The sequence below is a fragment of the Garra rufa genome, chromosome 15 (genome assembly GCF_049309525.1).
Source record: "Garra rufa chromosome 15, GarRuf1.0, whole genome shotgun sequence".
NCBI lineage: Eukaryota > Metazoa > Chordata > Actinopteri > Cypriniformes > Cyprinidae > Garra > Garra rufa.
This window is the reverse complement of record NC_133375.1, coordinates 34,523,118-34,542,469: the sequence shown is the minus strand read 5'-3', so window position 1 is coordinate 34,542,469 and position 19,352 is coordinate 34,523,118. Positions and strand designations below refer to the sequence as shown.

The window sequence follows — 19,352 nt, the reverse complement described above, 5'->3', positions numbered from 1 at the left end:
AAAATTATTTATAGTAATAATTAAAAAAAAATTACTACTACCAGTTCATAAATATTTTATAATGATCAATAGAAAAACTAATTTAAAGAAATAATAACTTAGTTATTACTACTACTAGTTAATAAATAGATCAAATAAAATGTAGAATTATATTATTTTAAAAATAAAGCAATATTTTATAATGATTAATAGAAAAACTAATTAAAATTACTACTGTTATTAGATAATAAATAGAAAAAAAGAATTATATTTTTTAAATAATTTGTTGTAATAAATAAAATGTGTAATTATATTTGAAAAATATAACAATGATCAATAGAAAAACAAATAAAAATGGACTATTAAATAAATAGAAAAAACAAAATGTATAATTATATTATTTTAATTTATAGTAAAACTAATAATAACTTCATAAAAAGTATAATTATATTTAAAAAAATAAAACAATATTTTATAACGATCAATAGAAAAACAAATAAACTGTTACCAGATAATAAATAGAAAAAAGTAAATTATTTTAAAATAATTTATAGTAACAAAATCTTACAAAATAAATTACTACTAGTTAATAAAATGTATAATTATATTGTTTGAAAAATACAAAAATAGATTATGATAAATTGAAAAAAATAAAATAAATACTACTCTTACCAGATAATACATAGAAAAAAGTATTATATTATTTTAAAATAATTTATAGTAATAACTTATACAAATAAATTACTGCTACTAGTTAATAAATAGATATAATAAAAATAAAACAATAACAATGATCAATAGAAAAATAAATAAATTACTACTACTACAAAATAATAAATAGAAAAAATAAAAAGTGTAATTATATTTTAATAAATTTATAGCAATAATAACTTACAACTAATAACAAAAATTAATAACTTTAAAAAAGTATTACTACTACTAGTTAATAAATAGATCAAATAAAATGTAGAATTATATTTATTAAAAATAAAACAATATTTTATAGTGATCAATAGAAAACCAAATGAAAAATTACTACTGTTACCAGATAATAAATAGAAAAAAGGTATAATAATGGTATTATTTTTAAATAATTTATAGCAATAACTTATACACATAAAATTACTGCTACTAGTTAATAAATAGATAAAATGTGTAATTATATTATTTTAAAAATACAACAATAACAATGATTAATAGAAAAACTACTGTATAATAATTATATTTTAATAAAAAAAATGTATAATAGTAACAAACTAATAATAAAAATAAAAACTAATAATAATAACTAATAAAAATGTACCATTACATTATTTTAAAAATAAAACAATAGCTTATAATGATCAATAGAACAAAAACAATCACTATTGTTACCAAATAATAAATAGAAAGAAGCATCATAATAATATTCTTTTAAAATAATTTATAGTAATAATAACGTTTACTAAAATAAATTACTACTAGTAGATAATAAATAGATTAAATAAAATGTATGATTATATTATTTCAAAAATAAAATAAAAACAAATAAATTACTACAACTACTACCACCACTGATTAATACATTTAAAAAATAAAATGTATAATAATTATAGTATTTTAATAATAAATAATTTATAGTAATAATTAGAACATCATTTTTCATGCCATGATTTTAATTCCAAAACATTTAAAAATAGTCTTATTTACAACAATATAGAAACATAAAATTAAGACAAACACTGAAAAAATGCACTCAGGGCTACAGAAATGAATGATTGCATCGCTTACATGCTCTGGCTAATATCACAAAACTAAGCCAAGAACATGTCTGGGTTATATTCACACCAAAACCAAAAGAAAAAAAGTGCACAAAATGCATGAGCAATGCAAAACTCTTAATACAAAAATTCTCATTAAAGCAAAAAAAAATAAAAATTAGGTGAAATGTGCGTAAAAAATCCTGTTAGGAATTTATTTTCTACACAAAACATTTTCTTTTATGATTTTGGCGTGAACTAAGACTTAGACATGCTTTCATTAAATGCACCAGATTAGAGGAAGCTAAACGATTTTGTGGGATCGTGGTTCATTTACTGTAAATATGCCATCGCTTTTACTGAAACAAGCTCAAAAGAGCATGCAAAATTAATTACAGGTTTGAAAATAAGGTCTGAAAGCCTTTATGAAAATAATAATTAGTAGCAGAGTTGCCTAATCCTGTATTTGGCCAAAATCTGCTAAAGTTCAACTATCCATGATGTTTAACTACTGTTAGAAAATGCATTAAGAGTGAATAATTGTGTATTTAGTCCAACATCTGCAGCATTATATGGAGAAACACTACAAAGGGGCCAAGCTGGTGTTGGACTGTTTGCTTCTGATCTCAGTCAAATCTGTGCAGTGCTGTATTCTCATATGAGAAGGGTAAGTTTCTGATAAGACCAAACTGAAAAGTTTAAGGACAAATCAAAAAGCCAACAAATTTTAAAGGAACAGTTCACCCAAAAATGAAAATCCTGTCATTAATTACTCAAACATATCTTAATTTGTGTTCAAAAGATGAACAAAGGTCTTACGGGTTTGGAACAACATGAGGGTGAGTAATTAATGACAGAATGTTCATTTTTGGGTGAACTATCCCTTTAAATGTCATCCACAAATCGGATTAAAGTCAATGTCTGTGACTCACCACTAGACGGCAGCAGTGAGCAGCATAATGGCATCCACTCACATGCATCAAAATCCAAGAGTGTGGATGTTTTTCTCTGAAGTGCTGAAGCTTGAGAGTCTCTAAGGGTCATTGCATGCCGAACCACTGCTCTTGATCGGCCCACTGCGCTGCTTCACTGTCACTGCCCTCCAGATCTCCCTCCTCCCCGCTGCCTTCCATATCATCGCCGTCCAGCTCCACTGTGGCGTCTGTAGGACTCTCCTCTTTTTCCATCTTCTGCATGCCCTCTAGAGACTTCTGGTCATTCGGATCGAGGCTACGGAAGAGGAATAGAAGAGTCAGTTTTGGTCGAGTCACACGTTTAAGATTTTACACAAACAGTAGGGCTGGGCGATATGGCAAAAATGTAATCTCGATAATTTTTTCCCATATTGAACGATGACGATATATATTTCGATATAAGCTGTTGATGTTGCCAGCTTTAAAATAGTATCCCAACAATGACTAAAGCCACAAAAATTAAAGGATTCATTAAATTACATTTTTAAGTATAGTTTATTAACAAAAGCAGATTACAGATTTGGCCTTAAAAATTAAAATAATTTGCTAAAATAAATGAAAAAAAATAAATAAAAGTTGTGACAGAGTATGGTAAATGAGAGTAAATGTACAAAATGTGAACATAAAATTATTGTAAAAACATAATTTGTAACATTTCTTTCTTTATTATTTATTATTATAAACACAATTGTTTATTTTCTCTATTATAGGTTGAGCTATTTAAATTAGAGGCAACCACTGCATTTTGAAACAATCTACAATATAAATATCAAAAAATTACGACACAGCTCTTTCTTAATTGTATTAAGTGCAGACAATTCAGCCATAATCAAAGTAGGCTACTCTCTCATTATTTAAAGTGCAAATAGAGACGGAATATTTCAAGCATGACACAGAGCTATAGACATACACAACCTATTATAGTCTACATGCTGATAACAGCCTAGATATGTCATGTAGCCTAATTTGCGCGCATTGCGGAGTCACTCTCTAAACAAGGAGGATTAAAATTGCTTTTGAATGCGCGTGCGTTTTTTGCTTTCGGTTTCAGTTTTAACAATCGCGCCAAACTCTCAGCTGAGCTGAGAGTCACTTTTCAGATAGTCAAACCACTTACGGAATTCGTGCTACCTTTTTTTTATGTCGACAACTTCAACATCTTTGGATAATAACTCGAGGTTAGTTTCTCTTTCGTTGCTGCTTCCACTCTCTTTTTTGTCGTCCTGGTGTAAGGTTGCTTCGCAAAGTGCTGTAGAAAATGAACTTTGTACTTTGACGTGCACACGCACGCTGCACGCTGATTGGCCGCTGTCGCATATTTCTGCTGTGTGATTGGCTCTTGGATTAATCCATATCGAGCAAAAAATGTCTATAGCTTATCATCGTTATTAACATAAATTTTATCGCGATTCGATATGATATCGTTTATCGGCCCAGCCCTAACAAACAGTGTGGATGATTTTACCTTAGCGCTATACTGTACTGGTCCATGGCTTCCTGATAGTCGTTTACAGCTACGAGAAAGTCCCCCAGCATTCTGTGGAGGACGCAGTCGCTCTGATTGGCTAACGTGTTTCGGAGAAGAGCTATGCCTTCCTCATACTTTTGTTCTCGACCTGTAATGAAAATGATTTAGGTGTTAGCATTACACCAAAATATCAGATTTTGAAGAGGAAGTCATTTATTAGCTATTATTCTGCTATGTGGGAAATAGTTAAACAACATTATAATAATAATAATAAACAATATAATGAAAAATTAAATGCATAAGAAAAAAACAAATACACAAATAAATTACTGTTAATAAAAATGTACAATTACATTATATATATATATATATATATATATATATATATGATAAATAGAAAAATTAAAACTACTATACTACTAAATACTACTACTAGTTAATAAATTGATAAAAATAAAATGTATAATAATTATGTGAATATTTTAAAATAAAATAATTTATAGTAATAACTTTAAAAAAAATGACCAATTACTAATTTTACTAAATTTCTTTTAAGCAGAAGAATAAATAAAAATAATAATAATAATAATAATAATAATAACAATTAGAAATGTACAAAATAATAATTTAGTTAACAAATAGGAAATTATTTAAATACAATAAAACAAAAACAAAATTAATTAACAAAACAAAAAATTAATAATAACAAGAAATAGAAAAATAAATAACAATAATTTAATAATAAACAGAATAAATCATAATAATAGAAAAATTCTATAATAAAAATAAAACAAATTATGATGAATAGAAAATTAAATAAATAAAAATTAATAATACAACTATATAATACATTTAAAAAATGTATAATAATTATTAATAATTGAAAATAAATGACTACCAGTAGTTAAATGAATAAAACAAAACGTATAATAATAGGATTAATAAAAAATAAAGTAATAATTTATAATCACAAATAAAAGGTATAATTATAATGCTTATTTTACAATAAAATAACTTACAAATAATTTACTTATTACTAATTTTAAATAATAATAAACAAAAGAATAAATATGTAATAATAATTAGAAATGCATAAAAAATAATATAATTAATAAACAGGAAATAATATAATAAAATAGAAATAATATAATACAATATAAAGAATATAATAAAAAAATAAATAAAATAGAAAAACTAATAATATCAATAATTTAATAATAAATAGAAAAAAGTAATAATAAAATTATATGATAAATAATAGGAAATTAATAATTAACTAGTTAATAAAAATAAAAAAATAATTATAAAAATAACAATAATATAAATTAATAATAAAACATTAAAATGATTATTTAAAATAAATAAATAAATGATACAATTTATAATATAAAACAAACATTGTTATTTCTAATAATTACATTAATTAAAAATAATAAATAAATAAGATAAATAATAAACAGAATTTTTAAAAAGTATACAGTTCACAATTAACAAAGTAACACATGTGAATTCTGGACATACTGAGAAGCTCTGCTTTCTTCACAACAGCTTTGATATAGTCTGGCCGCTGAGCGAGGGCTTTGTCCAGCAGTGTCTTTGCCTTCTCTTGGGTCATGGGATCTTCCAGACACACTGTGGCCAGGATGGTCAGAGTTTGGGCATTCGCTCCCAGGGTCTTGTAAATATTGTTGGCCATTCCCATAGCCTCCCGGATACCATTAGAGGCAAGATAGCAGTCAATCAGACCTGAAAACAAGGGACATATCACTTTGAGATGACAGAAAATAACAATGGGCTTTGTCTGACCTTTAGAAAACATTGAAAACAGGACAGACTGAATACAAGAACACAATAGAGTAACAGATATTCAGTAAATAAATTGCATAAAACTACCATGATTTTCCTAAAAACCCTACAAAAAAATCCCTATTATCATGAAATGCCTTCTTGCCTTCATAGCAGTCCAGACGACAGGGTGCCAGTCTCATGGCTTCTCTGAAATGTATGATGGCTTCCTGCACTCGGCCCATGTTCCTCAGCGCCACCCCCTTCAGGAGCAGCGCCTGCACACTGTTGCTGTTCAGCTGGATGGCTTTAGCTCCCAGATACAGTGCGCGGGAGTAACGCTTGCTGTAGAAACTGTGACATCTGTGGAAAACATAACCAAATGAAGAGCATTCAGTTGCTTTTGAATCTGAAAAACGTTTCAGACACATTAGGAGAAGGTCAAACTCACCCAGATATGACCCAGGGTTCAGCATGCTGGTCGGATATGTTGAACAGCCGTCCTCCAAGAACCTCGACATCTTCTAGATGACCCTCCCTGGCCATAAGATAGCCATATACATCCATACCTATAAAAACAGCACCATACTTTCATTCAAACCAACAAGAACCATCATACAATGCGCGACTGGTTAATGGCATGTACCTTTGATTAGGTAGGGGTCAAGCATCTGTGCCTGCTCAAACTTCAAGATGGAGTTCTTTGTGTCTCCGGCTCTGAAGTACACGTCCGCCAGGGTGACTAAAAGATCTACATTATCCCTCAAGAGGGACTTCTTCTCCAAAGAGCTGAGAAGAGATGACAAATTAGTGCTACGGATATCAATGATGCCTCAAATTGTGCAGAGGTGGGCAACTTTCTAGACATTTTTGCATGGAAAATGTATCTCTATCTAGATTATGAAAAAATCTAAATATTAGAATACTATTGCATTTAAGGTAAATGAAATAAAATAAGTTTACGGTAAGTATTAAAATTACTAAAAAAGAAATAAAGCTGAAAACAATTTAATAATGAAACTTTTTAATAACTTTTTTTTAATCGCATTGGCAGGTAACTGAAATAAAATAAGCGTAACTTAAAGTACTAAAATGACTAAAAATGAAATAAAAAAATACAAACAAAAATAAATATAAAAATATAAATCTGAACCTTAAAAAGCTTGTTTTTCTTTTCTTTTTTTTATAATTTTGCATTGCCAGGTAACTGAAATAAAATAAGTTAAACTACTAAAATTGCTAAAACTAAAAAAACTGAAAATTAAAAAATGGAAATAATGATGAAATAAAGTTATTGTGAATAAAGCTGGAATAAAAAATAAAATATAAATGTTAGATTAACACTGAAACTTAAACTTCTTTTCTATTTTGCATTGGCAAGTAAAATAAAAAAAAAGTTTAAGCACTAAAATTGCTAAAACAAAAAAAAAACCTAACAATTAAAACATTAGATTGACACTGAAACTTAAAAAAACTTTTTTTTAAAAGTTGCATTGGCAAGTAACTAAAATAAGTTTAGGTTAAAGTAAATAAATACTATCATAGCATATAAATAATCGAATAACATTGAAGCTATTCTAATCGAATCGAATCATTGTTACTATTAACTAAATCTTTTAAAATTTTGTTCATTGAAATAAAGCTGATATAAAATAAAAAATATAAATTAGATGAAAACTTGAAAAAAAATGTAGCCTTGGCAACTAACTGTAAATACATTCAAGTAATAAGATTACTGAAATAAAACTGCTAGATATAGACAGAAATACAATAATAACAATAAAAAGACAAGTGCATAACATTACTAAAACTTAACATTAAAAAGAGCTAACACTGGTTCAAATCTAGCATATTTTTGATTACAGTGGTGACAAAGGAAAAAGGATTTATTTAAACAAACTAAAAATGTATAAAACATTTCTTAATGTAAAGACAACTACAAAAATTGCTATACAAATATTTTATTGACGGTATCCAGTCCTCACCAGATAGTGTTGATGGCTCTCTGATTGTCCCCTCCATGTATGAAGGCATGTGCTTTGATCCAGACAGACAGCCAATCGAGATTCGGGATGCTCTGAATCACGTCCATCGTCATTGACGCGACCTCTGCCCCCTTCACTGACAGAGACAGAAGCCCTGCAGCGGAGCAGACAGGACCATGCTTTAATGTTGAGTTCAGACAAAGAAAGGACAAGATGCATCGCAGAAACACCGCTGTATTTTCACTAACCAATAATAGCATCAAGAGCCAGAGGACACTGTCTCAACACCTCCTTATAGCTTGTAACGGCTGAACGCTCCTGACCAGCCTTTCTGTAAAGATTCGCCAGCATCATGTTGATCTGAAATTGAAAACAATTAAACAACATGCTCCTTTGTGTATGTTTTAGAAGTTGATAACTACACATACATTTAACTTGTTAGATATACCCACACAGATATGTGAAACACATAAGTACCTTTGGTGTTCTCTGGCGTGAAGGGATTCCCTCCAGCACGGATATGGCATCTTTATCCAGCTTCAGAATAGTGTAACACTCCGCAATTTTATATTTCACCTCAATTTCTGATGGCAAGTTCTGTAGTTGATAAACAGAGTTGGTTAACTCCATTAAAATTCATTCAAAAAGAAACATGAGAAATTGGTAACCATTACAAAAATCCACCAAAATGCCAAAGCAACTACAAATCTTATCAATTGTGTGAAATCATAAAAAATTGTGGTATTTGAATAGACAAGTATTACTACTGGATCATTCCACGTGAACTTAACAAGAGGTCCCCAGATCAAATTTTTAATGTTGCTAATATTTGTCCTCAAGAAAGATAGACATGTATAGTGACAAAGCCAAAATATTAAATGCCATGGATGAATATTTACCGAGTAATCCACTTTTTTGTAGAGGGGGGTCAAAATGGCATTTTTCACCTGAGAATCGAAGCCAAATTACAAGGGGGTACAAATGACTTCAGAAAGATGGCAGCATCATAATGTCATTTTTACACAGAGATTGGTAGGTCTATTAGTTTGGATGTCTATAACTTCTATAAGAAGTATTAAAGATATCTTAATGCCCTTTTAGATATTGGGTCTTACCAAACTTTCCTTTTGGCATATTCATTTTTAAGGCCCTTTATGTTTCAGTTCTTAAGTTATTGAAGTTTCAATATGGCTCCAGGAGTCAATGGTTAAGTTTTACACGTTTTCAGTGGTCAAAAACCAAACGTGGGTCACTTTGCAAAAATATGAGACTTATTTTCTTTTAAAGAGGGGGGTGAAAGCTTTTTGAATTTGAAGATCAGGGTAAATTTAACTTATTTTGTCTTCTGGGGAACATGTAAGTATCTTCTGTAGCTTCTGAAGGACAGTACTAAATGAAAAAATATGACCAAAAATAAGACAAAATAAGAAATGTGCACAACAAAAGTTTTCACCCCCTGGCTCTTAATGCATGTTTTTTTTTCTTCTGGAGAATCAGTAAGCGTTTGAACCTCAAAAAATGGATTTCAAAATCATACAATCATTGTTGGAAAGGGTTCAAATACACAACAATGCTGAAAAACCAAAGAATTAGTGGACCTTAAGGATTTTTCTGAAGAACAGTGGGCAGTTTAACTGTTCTGGACACACAAGGGACTCACAAACAACTATCACTAAACAAAAAAAAAAAAAAATAAACAGTATGAAATTTTTAAACATGGACATTTTTATAAAATTCAACAATTATTTTCTCTTGTGGACTATATGGTAACATCTTTTATGTAAAATATCTTATTTAGATCAGTATTAAATAAAAAAAAAAGCATTTTGTATGATCCCTCTTATTTTGCTAAAATAATTAACATTTTTTGCAGATTCTGCAAGGTGTATGTAAACTTTTGACTGTAAGTACTGAGCATAGGATTACGTCTTTTTTTTAATTGAAGAAAAAGTATTTATTTTATTCAAGAAAACATTAAATTGGTCAAAAGTGGCATTTTATATAACAAAATTGTGTTCGTTTGCATTTTCTCTTAAACAATCAAAACAATTTACTGCGATTTCCACAAAAATATTAATAGCAGTACAACTGTTTTCAACATTAATAATAAGAAATGCTTCTTGAGCAGCGTCATCATATTAGAATGGTTTCTGAAGATCATGTGACACTGAAGACTGAAGTAATGATGCTGAAAATTCATTAAATAAATATTTTACAATATTACAGCCTTGATGAGCATAAAAGACTTACTGACTAAATTTCTGTGTTATAGTGTAATATACTTATTTTCAATGACAGTGGTTTCTAATACCACATGTTTTTGTAAAGGGGACTGACAGAGTTTTTTTGTTGTTGTTGTTGTGATTTTGTTTTTGTCTGTTTTGTGTTTGACTCATACAGATTCAGTTTTATTAAAAGATTAACTGTAGTAACATTAATTTACTATAGTATGCACTTACCTAACAAAACAAACTGGAGTGATTAAACAGAACAAAAAAACAACAACAACAGTACAAGTAGTGTTAATGTACTAAACGGTGGTATTTCAGTGGATGTGTAGTTCCATAGTACCAAGGTAAATTTGTATAAGGGTCACCTGTGCCTGAACTCCAGATGTTGTGCCTCCTGTGCTGGATGGACGGACTTTAGATGTTTTGCTGAGCACTTTCTTCTGCTGTAAAGCCATGTTGTATTTACAGGCTGCGTTCCTGTACTCTTTATCATGGAAAATAGCATCAGCATGATACACCAGCAGCTGGTACTTCTGAGATGGAGAGAAAAGCTCCCTGAAAAAGAAAAACACACAATTAAAATTAAACTATTTTATTGGTAATTTAAAACAGGATTTATCATGTTTCGTATCTTTGGTATCAAAAAAGAATAAAAATGGCAAAATTAGGCTTCTCACACAACTTGTAGGAGTTTTAAAGGGATAGTTCACCCAAAAATGAAAATTTGATGTTTATCTGCTTACCCCCAATGCATCCAAGATGTAGGTGACTTTGTTTCCTCAGAAAAACACAAACGAAGATTTTTAATGAAAACCGGTGCAGTCTGCCAGCCTTATCATGGCAGTGGATGGGCACCAAACCTTTAAAAGTAAACAAAAACATGCACAGACAAATCCAAATCACACCCTGCGGCTCGTGATGATACATTGATGGCTTAAGACACGAAACGATCGGTTTTTGCGAGAAACTGAACAGTATTTATATCATTTTTTACCTTTGATACACAGCCAAGTCCATCTGTCATGAGCACGAGTTTGGCATCAGTCACGTCACATGTGCACGCGCTCTAGCGTAGAATACGCAAACGCCGTAAGGGGAAATCAGTGAAAAGTCCCGGATGAGTTTGCGCAAGCAAACGTAATCTTTTAGCTTTAAATCGGTTTGAACAATCAGGATAAGCGCAAGTAATTACAATTTTGAATAGCCGCTATACCCACAATCTCTGTGCACTGTGTAAACAATGAGTGTCGTATTCATGCAACAGATCGCTTACGGCGTTTGCGTATTCTACGTCAGAGCGCGTGCACATGTGACGTGACTGATGCCAAACTCGTGCTCATGACAGATGGACGTGGCTGTGTATCAAAGGTAAAAAATGATATAAATACTGTTCAGTTTCTCACAAAAACCGATCGTTTCGTGTCTTAAGACGTCCATGTATCATCACGAGCAGCAGGGTGTAATTTGGATTTGTCTGTGCATGTTTTTGTTTACTTTTAAAGGTTTTGTGCCCATCCATGTACATGTTAAGGCTGGCAGACTGCACCGGTTTTCATTAAAAATCTTCGTTTGTGTTTTTCTGAGGAAACAAAGTCACCTACATCTTGGATGCATTGGGGGTAAGCAGATAAACATCAAATTTTCATTTTTGGGTGAACTATCCCTTTAATATTTATTTAATATGCCTGAAAACTACGGTAATTACTGACATACATAGTAACTACAGTGTTTTGGGAAAACTGTGGGTACCATGGTGAATTGTTGCTCTACCGTCTTAACAATATTACTTTTTAAATTGATTTTACGGCTTATGAACTTACACTAAACCACATTTCTGTCTTTCTGTACGACCTGTTGTGCTACTAAGAAGTTAATAAACGTTGAATTTTAATATCACCATTGGACAAACACGCAGTTCACTTCACATCCGACAGCTTCCAGGTCTGTTTATGTAGTGAAACACCAGAGATACTCACGGGTTGTTGGTGCTCATGGTCAGGAGTAAACTACTGATGATCCGGACATTAGAGTGCAGTCCGGCCGCTGCCATATCCCGCACATGATCGATCACATTCATCTTCAAACGATTAGCTTTCAATTACAAAGCACAATTTTAGTTAACAAACGCTCTGCGACACAGCGGAAGATGCAGCAATGCTACAGAGAGGAGTTTTTTAAACGGCAGGAAATGATGCGATTTCAAAATAAAAGTCGGGTGGGGACAATTCGCCAAACGAAAAGTTCCTCACTTTGCAAGTGTTGTTGACAAAGATTTAGATTTCACTCTGTTGTTGTTGTCTTAAACATTATTATTTCTTATTATTTTCGTTTTTGATGTCGTATGTTTATTTTTAAACGTCTAATTATTGATATGAACTAATGATCATATTACTCTAGACAGTGTTAGTTTTAAACATATAGTAAAAAGTTTAACACACAATGTACGTACTTTACGTATAGTTTGTAGTTGTGTTTGATTTATATTATTTTGGAATCGTTGAAAAATCGAGATTTTATATATAATACTTATTAAAATACTAGCTACATGTAACGTTAACGGCGTTACGTTATTTAATCACATAATAACTATAACTGTAATCTGTTAAAGTTGCTATGAAAAATGTGTAATTAAATACAATGTACATACGTTAGATAATAGTTTGTACTTGTGTTTGAATTATGAATTATATCTTCAGAACCACTGAAAAATAAAACACTGGGATTTTTTTTTTTTATATAATACTCATTAAAAAACTAGTTAGCCCACATGTGAGGCGTTATGTAATTTAATTACATAATAAATATAACCGTAATCTGTTAAAGTTACTAAGAAAAATATGTAATTAAATACAATGTACGTACGTTAACAGTTAGTACTTGTGTTTGAATTATATCTTTATCGAAACCATGAAAAAACATTGAGATTTTTTATATAATAATTTAAAAAAGAGTTACATGTACTGGCATTACGTTATTTAATTACTTAATAAATATAACTGTAATTATTAAAGTTACTGAGAAAAAAATGTGTAATTAAATACAATGTACATACGTTAGATAATAGATTTTTAATATAATATTTATTAAAAAAAACTAGTTACATAATTTAATTACGAAATAAATATAATTGTAATCTGTTAAAATTACTGAGAAAAATGTGTAACTGAATACAATGTACATACATTAGATAATAATTTGTACTTTTGTTTGAATTATATATTTTCGGAACCATTGAAAAATTGAGATTTTTTTATATAATGCTCTTTAGAAAACTAGTTACATAATTTCATCACGAAATAAATATAACTGTAATCTGTTAAAGTTACTGAGAAAAATGTGTAATTGAATTATATCTTTTCAGAACCATTGAAAAATATTTGATATACTCATTAAAACAACTATTTACATGTAATTGCGTTACGTAATTTAATGACAAAATAAATGTAACTGTAAAGTTACTGAAATTTTTTTAATTAAATTACAGTTACAGTACAAAGGGGGTTCCATCTGAATAATACTTGTATTAATATTTACTATTTCTTGTTATGATTTTAAATCTGTACTTAACCTGAGAAACATCTCAAAGAAATAAGAGGTGCTAAAGTCTGATTTTGTGATGGCTGTGCTTTAAAAAAATGATAATCTTAATTCAAGAGAATAAAGATTTTAAAGCCTGACAGTTAACCCTACCTGGGTTAAATGTTGTTGAAACATTTGTTTATTAATTTAAAAGTAATCAAATGTAATCAGTTACATTACTTTAATAAAGTAACTGAAAAAAGTTACAATACTTATTACATTTTAAACAGGCTAACTTGTAATCTGTAACCTGTTACATTTCCAAAGTAACCTTCCCAAACTACCCTTAAATACATTTTTAAATATTCACACACAGATTTTATTGACTGTCACAGGTTTTCTTGCATTCTATGTTGTCCCCTAACCAAAACTGCTACTGATCCCACACACACACACACACACACACACACACACACACACACACACACACACACACACACACACAAACAAAAACAAAAACAAAGACATTGATGATATGTATATTATTTTACCAGGTTTCACAGGGTTATGTGTACAGAGGTACATGTCAGTTGTATGTTATATGCAACTGAATCATTATCATTATCATCATGTTCAAACAGTGGTGATCTGTGGTCTTTGGAATTTTTTTAACTTCAGTCCAATTGGCAGGTAAGAAAAGGTTCTCGTTGTAAGCGTCGTTGCAGGGGTTCAGGCTCATACGCATGTCCACTTCAAACTGTTCTCCAACAGTTTTTCATCTTTGTTTCCCACAATCAACTTCAAAGTGCACATTTGATCACATCTCACAACAACAGAGTAAATCTCTCTGCAAAACGTCCATGTAAAATCCTTTTAAAAAACAAAAGGAAAACTGCATTGTATAAAATAAATCACACCGACACCACTTCATGAACAGCTTCAAGCACTAAATAGTAGGTCTTTGATCACTGCGATGGCTCTGGGAGATCTATAGAAAATGTGGTTATTTTTGTGCTACTGTTGTGCAAAGTGAAAATTATTGAAATGTACCTAAAATCCTGAAATCATTCTTGCAAGTGATGCAGATGATTTTGGATTAAAAAGCATTTTGTTAACCTACACATAAATATACAAATAAATAACAAGCACGATTAACAAAACAATGAGATTCCCTGATTATTAGCAAGTCATTGGAATTGGAAGACAACTGATTTTAAATAGGCCTCAAATTGCTGAAATGAGACGTATGAATTTGATATAAACAGAAATATGAAAATGCAATTTTTTATGAAAGCCTGTTTCCACCACAGAATTAAAAAATGTGAACTGCGAATTTTTATCTCACAATTTTGATGGTTTCCTGCGATTCTGATGTTATATCTCAAAATACTTTTTTTCATTCAAAATTGCAAGCCAGAATTGTGCGAAAAACTGAATTGTGAGTTTATATCTCACAATTCTGACTTTTTTATTCAGAATTGCAAGAAGCCAGAATTGTGAGATAAAAAAACTGAAATGCAAGTAAACTCAGATTTCAGAGAAAAAAAATCTGAACTATGAGAAATAAGCTTTGAATTCTAAAATGTTAACTTGTAATAATTGCAAGAAAAAAAATCTGAATTCTGAGTCTATATCTTACAATTCTGACTTTTTTATTCAGAATTGCAAGAAGCCAGAATTGTGAGATAAAAAAAAATAGAATTTCAAGAAGTAAACTCAGATTTCAGAGAAAAAAAGTCAGAACTTTGAGATAAAAGCTTTGAATTGAGATATAAACTCATAATTGTGAGAAAAACTGAATTCTGAGTTTATATCTCACAATTCTGACTTTTTTATTCAGAATTGCAAGAAGCCAGAATTGTGAGATAAAAAAACTGAAATGCAAGTAAACTCAGATTTCAGAGAAAAAAAAACTGAACTATGAGAAATAAGCTTTGAATTCTAAAATGTTAACTTGTAATAATTGCGAGAAAAAAAAAATCTGAATTCCTCAAAATTTTGACCTTTTTTATACAGAATTGCAAGAAGCCAGAATTGTAGGATAAAAAAAACTGAATTGCAAGAAGTAAACTTAGATTTCAGAGAAAAACATCAGAACTGTGAGATATAAGCTTTGAATAAGCTCTGAGATATAAACTCGTAATTGCAAGAAAAAAAAAAATCTAAATTGCAATTGCAAGAAGCCAGAATTGTGAGATGAAAAATACTGAACTGCAATGAGTAAACTCAGAGTTCAATGAAAGTCATAAGCTTTAAATTCTAAGACATAAACTCGTAATTGCATGAAAAAGAATCAAAATTCTGAGATTATATCTCACAATTCTGACTTTTTTATTAATTGCAAGAAGTAAACTCAGATTAAAAAAAAAAAAAGACAGAACTGTGAGATATAAGCTTTCAGTTCTGAGATATAAACTTGTAATCGCGAGGGGAAAAGAATCTGAATTTTGAGGTTATCTCGCAATTCAGAATTGCAACTGCCTTTTTTTCTAATCTGTGGCAGAAATGGGTTTCCACTGTTATTCAGTTATTAAAACTCTACTTACATTAAAATTGGCACACTCTTGTTTGAAGTATTTTAACAAACAAAATTTGGAAACTCAAATCCAGATAAGCGCCTTTTGAATTTAGCCGGATACTGTGTTAATCTTGCAGAATAACCAACAAAATCCTCATAGTGCTATTAATAACGGTGACTGTGTGTCCTCATAATGACCTTTTATCATACATGCTTCAAGCTGTTCAATCCAGCAGCTAAACATACAGCAATCCCCCAAAAGCCAGAGTCTTTATGTGCATTTGTTACATACAAAATAAATAAATAAAAATATCAGTCTTCAAGGAACTTCCACATCCAAAGTGCCAACTGAGGCATCACGGTATTAATATGCAGTTGGAGTCGCAGTTGTTTTTCCAGATTGCACTGCAAACATCCAGATGGCGAGACGGTCCCGGAATATCACCGTAAATCCCAGGTTACGATCTCAAACCTCTGTAATCTCACATATCAGAGTCATGTTTTCTGTCTTTGCACTTGGCACTGTTCTACTTCAAATTTACACACAGGTTCAGACGCAGTGCAATTACAAAATAAAATCTAATCACGCTTTGCTAAAAAAAAAAAGGTTCAGTAAACTGTAACAGAAATACAGTATGGTTTCCAGTCTCGTAGCTGCCATTACAGTAACTTGTGATTGCTGTGTTTTGCAACTTCGGAGGACAGCGGCTTTTAAAAGCAGTTTGTTGTTCTGGCCAAGTAAGCTACGTCCTTTCCTCTCGTTCTGTCTTCCGGCGAGTGATGTTGCGAGGCTTGATCTTCAAAGACAGCTCCCACAATGCCTCCTCGGCTAGATGGTCACTGAAGTCATTGAAGAAAGAGACAATGTCGTCGTTGTGTTTGAGGTCATAGCGCCTGGAAGAAAGAAAAGTAGAAGTCATGCAAAATTATATAAATCACAGCCAGGTTTTAACTGATTCTTCAGGGTTCTTAATAAAATGTCTGGATAAACTTTGGTTAAAATTCATCAACGGTTGTGTAAAACCAGGGTTCGTACAGATACTGCCAAATGAAATTTCAGGATTTTCAAGGACTTTTCAAGCACTACTTTTTTGATTGTCAAGGATTTCAATCAGAGATTTCACTTATCAAATTCTGAAGAAAGATTAAAAAAAAATGGCAAAAATACAGTGAAGCACATGCCAAGTATACTACACTTTTACTATAGTAAAATCACCGATGATTTGTATTTGACTATTTTTTTTTAGGGGTTCAAGCACAAGGCGCACAGGTCAAGGATCAGCGATCTCCGCGATAAACTGATTGTGCAGACCAAACCATAATTTGTAGAGACTTGAAACTTGGAAGGATGGTAGTACTCACACTGCCTACAATGTGACCAAGGCTCATTCCAATTGGCCTGATGGGGGCGCTACAGCGAATGAAAGTACAAAATCGCTCATAACTCCTAAACTGCCGATCGCAGACTCAAGTGTCTTATGTCACTGGAATCCTTGGCTCATGTCTTAGATTCAGTTGAGAGCCTGCAAAATTTTCAGATTTGTAGTATTTTTTTTTAAAAAGCTACTTTTTCTCCATTCTAAATCAAATGATTCGCGATACACGCTCCAATGATTTGTGATAGGTAAAGTTTCAATCTACAGTGAATCATTCGTGATTTGAAGTTTTGAGCTGAAACTAATAATTTGCTGTACACGATTCAATTGGAGCGAGAATCATTTTGCAATGCAATGCTTTAACCGATCTGGAGTTTCGAAAAGCTGTTTCACACATCACTATGTGCTCTTTAAAATCAATACAAGCGATGTCGAAATTCGAAATTTAACGGCTTTTAATTTTTTATCTGTTCTTTGCTAGTGAATCGCTCGAAATGAATGATCAAAGTCACAAGTTTGAATCAATCAGAGCGATTCCAACGTAAATTTGCACCATTTGTTCCTCTTTTCATGTTTTCAGCCATGTTTACATGACATTGTCAGTACAACTACAGACTTTGCTCACTAGACATTAACTAAAATAAAAAAAGTATGATGTTTTTGAAAAGATTAAAAGCTTATTGAAAAAAATTTAAACACTTACTTCATAGATACACTGTTTTTTAATAATTTAAGCACTTTTCAAATACCTCTTCAGGAATATTGCTATTTTCAATGGCCTTAAATGTCAAAAAGTTGAAGCACTTTAAGCACCTTGTATGAACCCTGTAAAAAAACACCTTTTACCTTGTCAAAATCAGCGCTGTTTACAGCAAGCTGTTTTGGTTCATTTAAATTTAAATGCTAATGAGCTCTGCTCACCCCGCCTCTCTCTTCTGTTTTTTATCTGTTCGGTGGCGTGTTACCATCAAAAACAAAACTAGTCCACAGTGTCCTCAGTGGCTCTGATGTCGGGAGAAAATGAAGACTTATGTTTAACTTTAACATCCAACTACAAAACACCTGCATTACTTAAGAGATGTTGTTGCTTCAGCTGCTCAACCGTGGAGAAAATGGTGGACAACGCACAACTGGCTAAGGGCGGAAATATGCTGAGCAGTATGACATTAAACTGCTTAGAAAATCGAAAGAGCTTGATAATTGAGACTGTTTAGGTTTTCTGGGGATTGAAAAAAGGAGTAAATAGATTTTTATCATTGGAGAGTGATTGTGTCCACACTGCTAAGACACATTTACATGCAAACACCACATAAGAGAGAATTTTGCATCTGATGTCCCCTTTTTTCTCTTGATTATGGATATAAAATTATGTTTCATGTTGTCCAAGTACTCACACTTGCTGGAAACGCCTCATAGTGTCCAGGATATTGAACTGCTGCCAGCGTTTAGAGAAGTTTATCTTTCCTTCGATGAGGTCAGGATTCCCAAGATGCACAAAAGTTAAGTCCTGGAGGATGAGACCTCTGTATTTTGTGGCAAAACAGAGGAAAGAGTAGTTATAAAAAAACTGTGATATATTATACACAATACAAAATGTGTTTTTTGATGCTTAATGTGTTCTTACAGATAGGGTATACATGGAGGCTCCACATCCGCCAACGCTGCTCTGTACGCCCGGAAGGAGGAGGAACTATCAATTAAAGTGCAATATTCCTCCAAACCCTGTGAAGACAACATCAGTAACTGTGATGATCGTCTGAGCACTAAAACAATATAGA

At 31.2% G+C, this 19,352-nt stretch overlaps 2 protein-coding genes across 2 annotated transcripts in view; both read right to left on the bottom strand.

Annotated features, from left to right (window-relative positions):
- Nucleotides 1-1,610: 1,610 nt before the first annotated feature.
- anapc7 (anaphase promoting complex subunit 7) lies at nt 1,611-12,330 on the bottom strand. Its single transcript, XM_073819469.1, has 11 exons — nt 12,138-12,330; nt 10,527-10,716; nt 8,408-8,527; nt 8,179-8,290; nt 7,931-8,084; nt 6,592-6,734; nt 6,397-6,514; nt 6,112-6,308; nt 5,682-5,906; nt 4,158-4,308; nt 1,611-2,948 (listed from the first exon to the last, which is right to left on the bottom strand). The coding sequence occupies exons 1-11, from the start codon at nt 12,236-12,238 to the stop codon at nt 2,759-2,761; spliced, it is 1,701 nt and encodes a 566-aa protein (XP_073675570.1). The 5' UTR covers nt 12,239-12,330; the 3' UTR covers nt 1,611-2,758.
- Nucleotides 12,331-14,211: 1,881 nt separating this feature from the next.
- Nucleotides 14,212-19,352, bottom strand: part of rapgef1a (Rap guanine nucleotide exchange factor (GEF) 1a) — a 43,545-nt gene continuing 38,404 nt past the window's right edge. The window contains exons 23-25 of the mRNA XM_073819123.1: nt 19,199-19,296; nt 18,969-19,097; nt 14,212-17,092 (exon numbers count right to left, since the gene is read on the bottom strand). Coding sequence (XP_073675224.1) covers nt 16,942-17,092; nt 18,969-19,097; nt 19,199-19,296 — 378 coding nt within the window. The 3' untranslated portion in view covers nt 14,212-16,941. The remainder of the gene's footprint in view (nt 17,093-18,968; nt 19,098-19,198; nt 19,297-19,352) is intronic.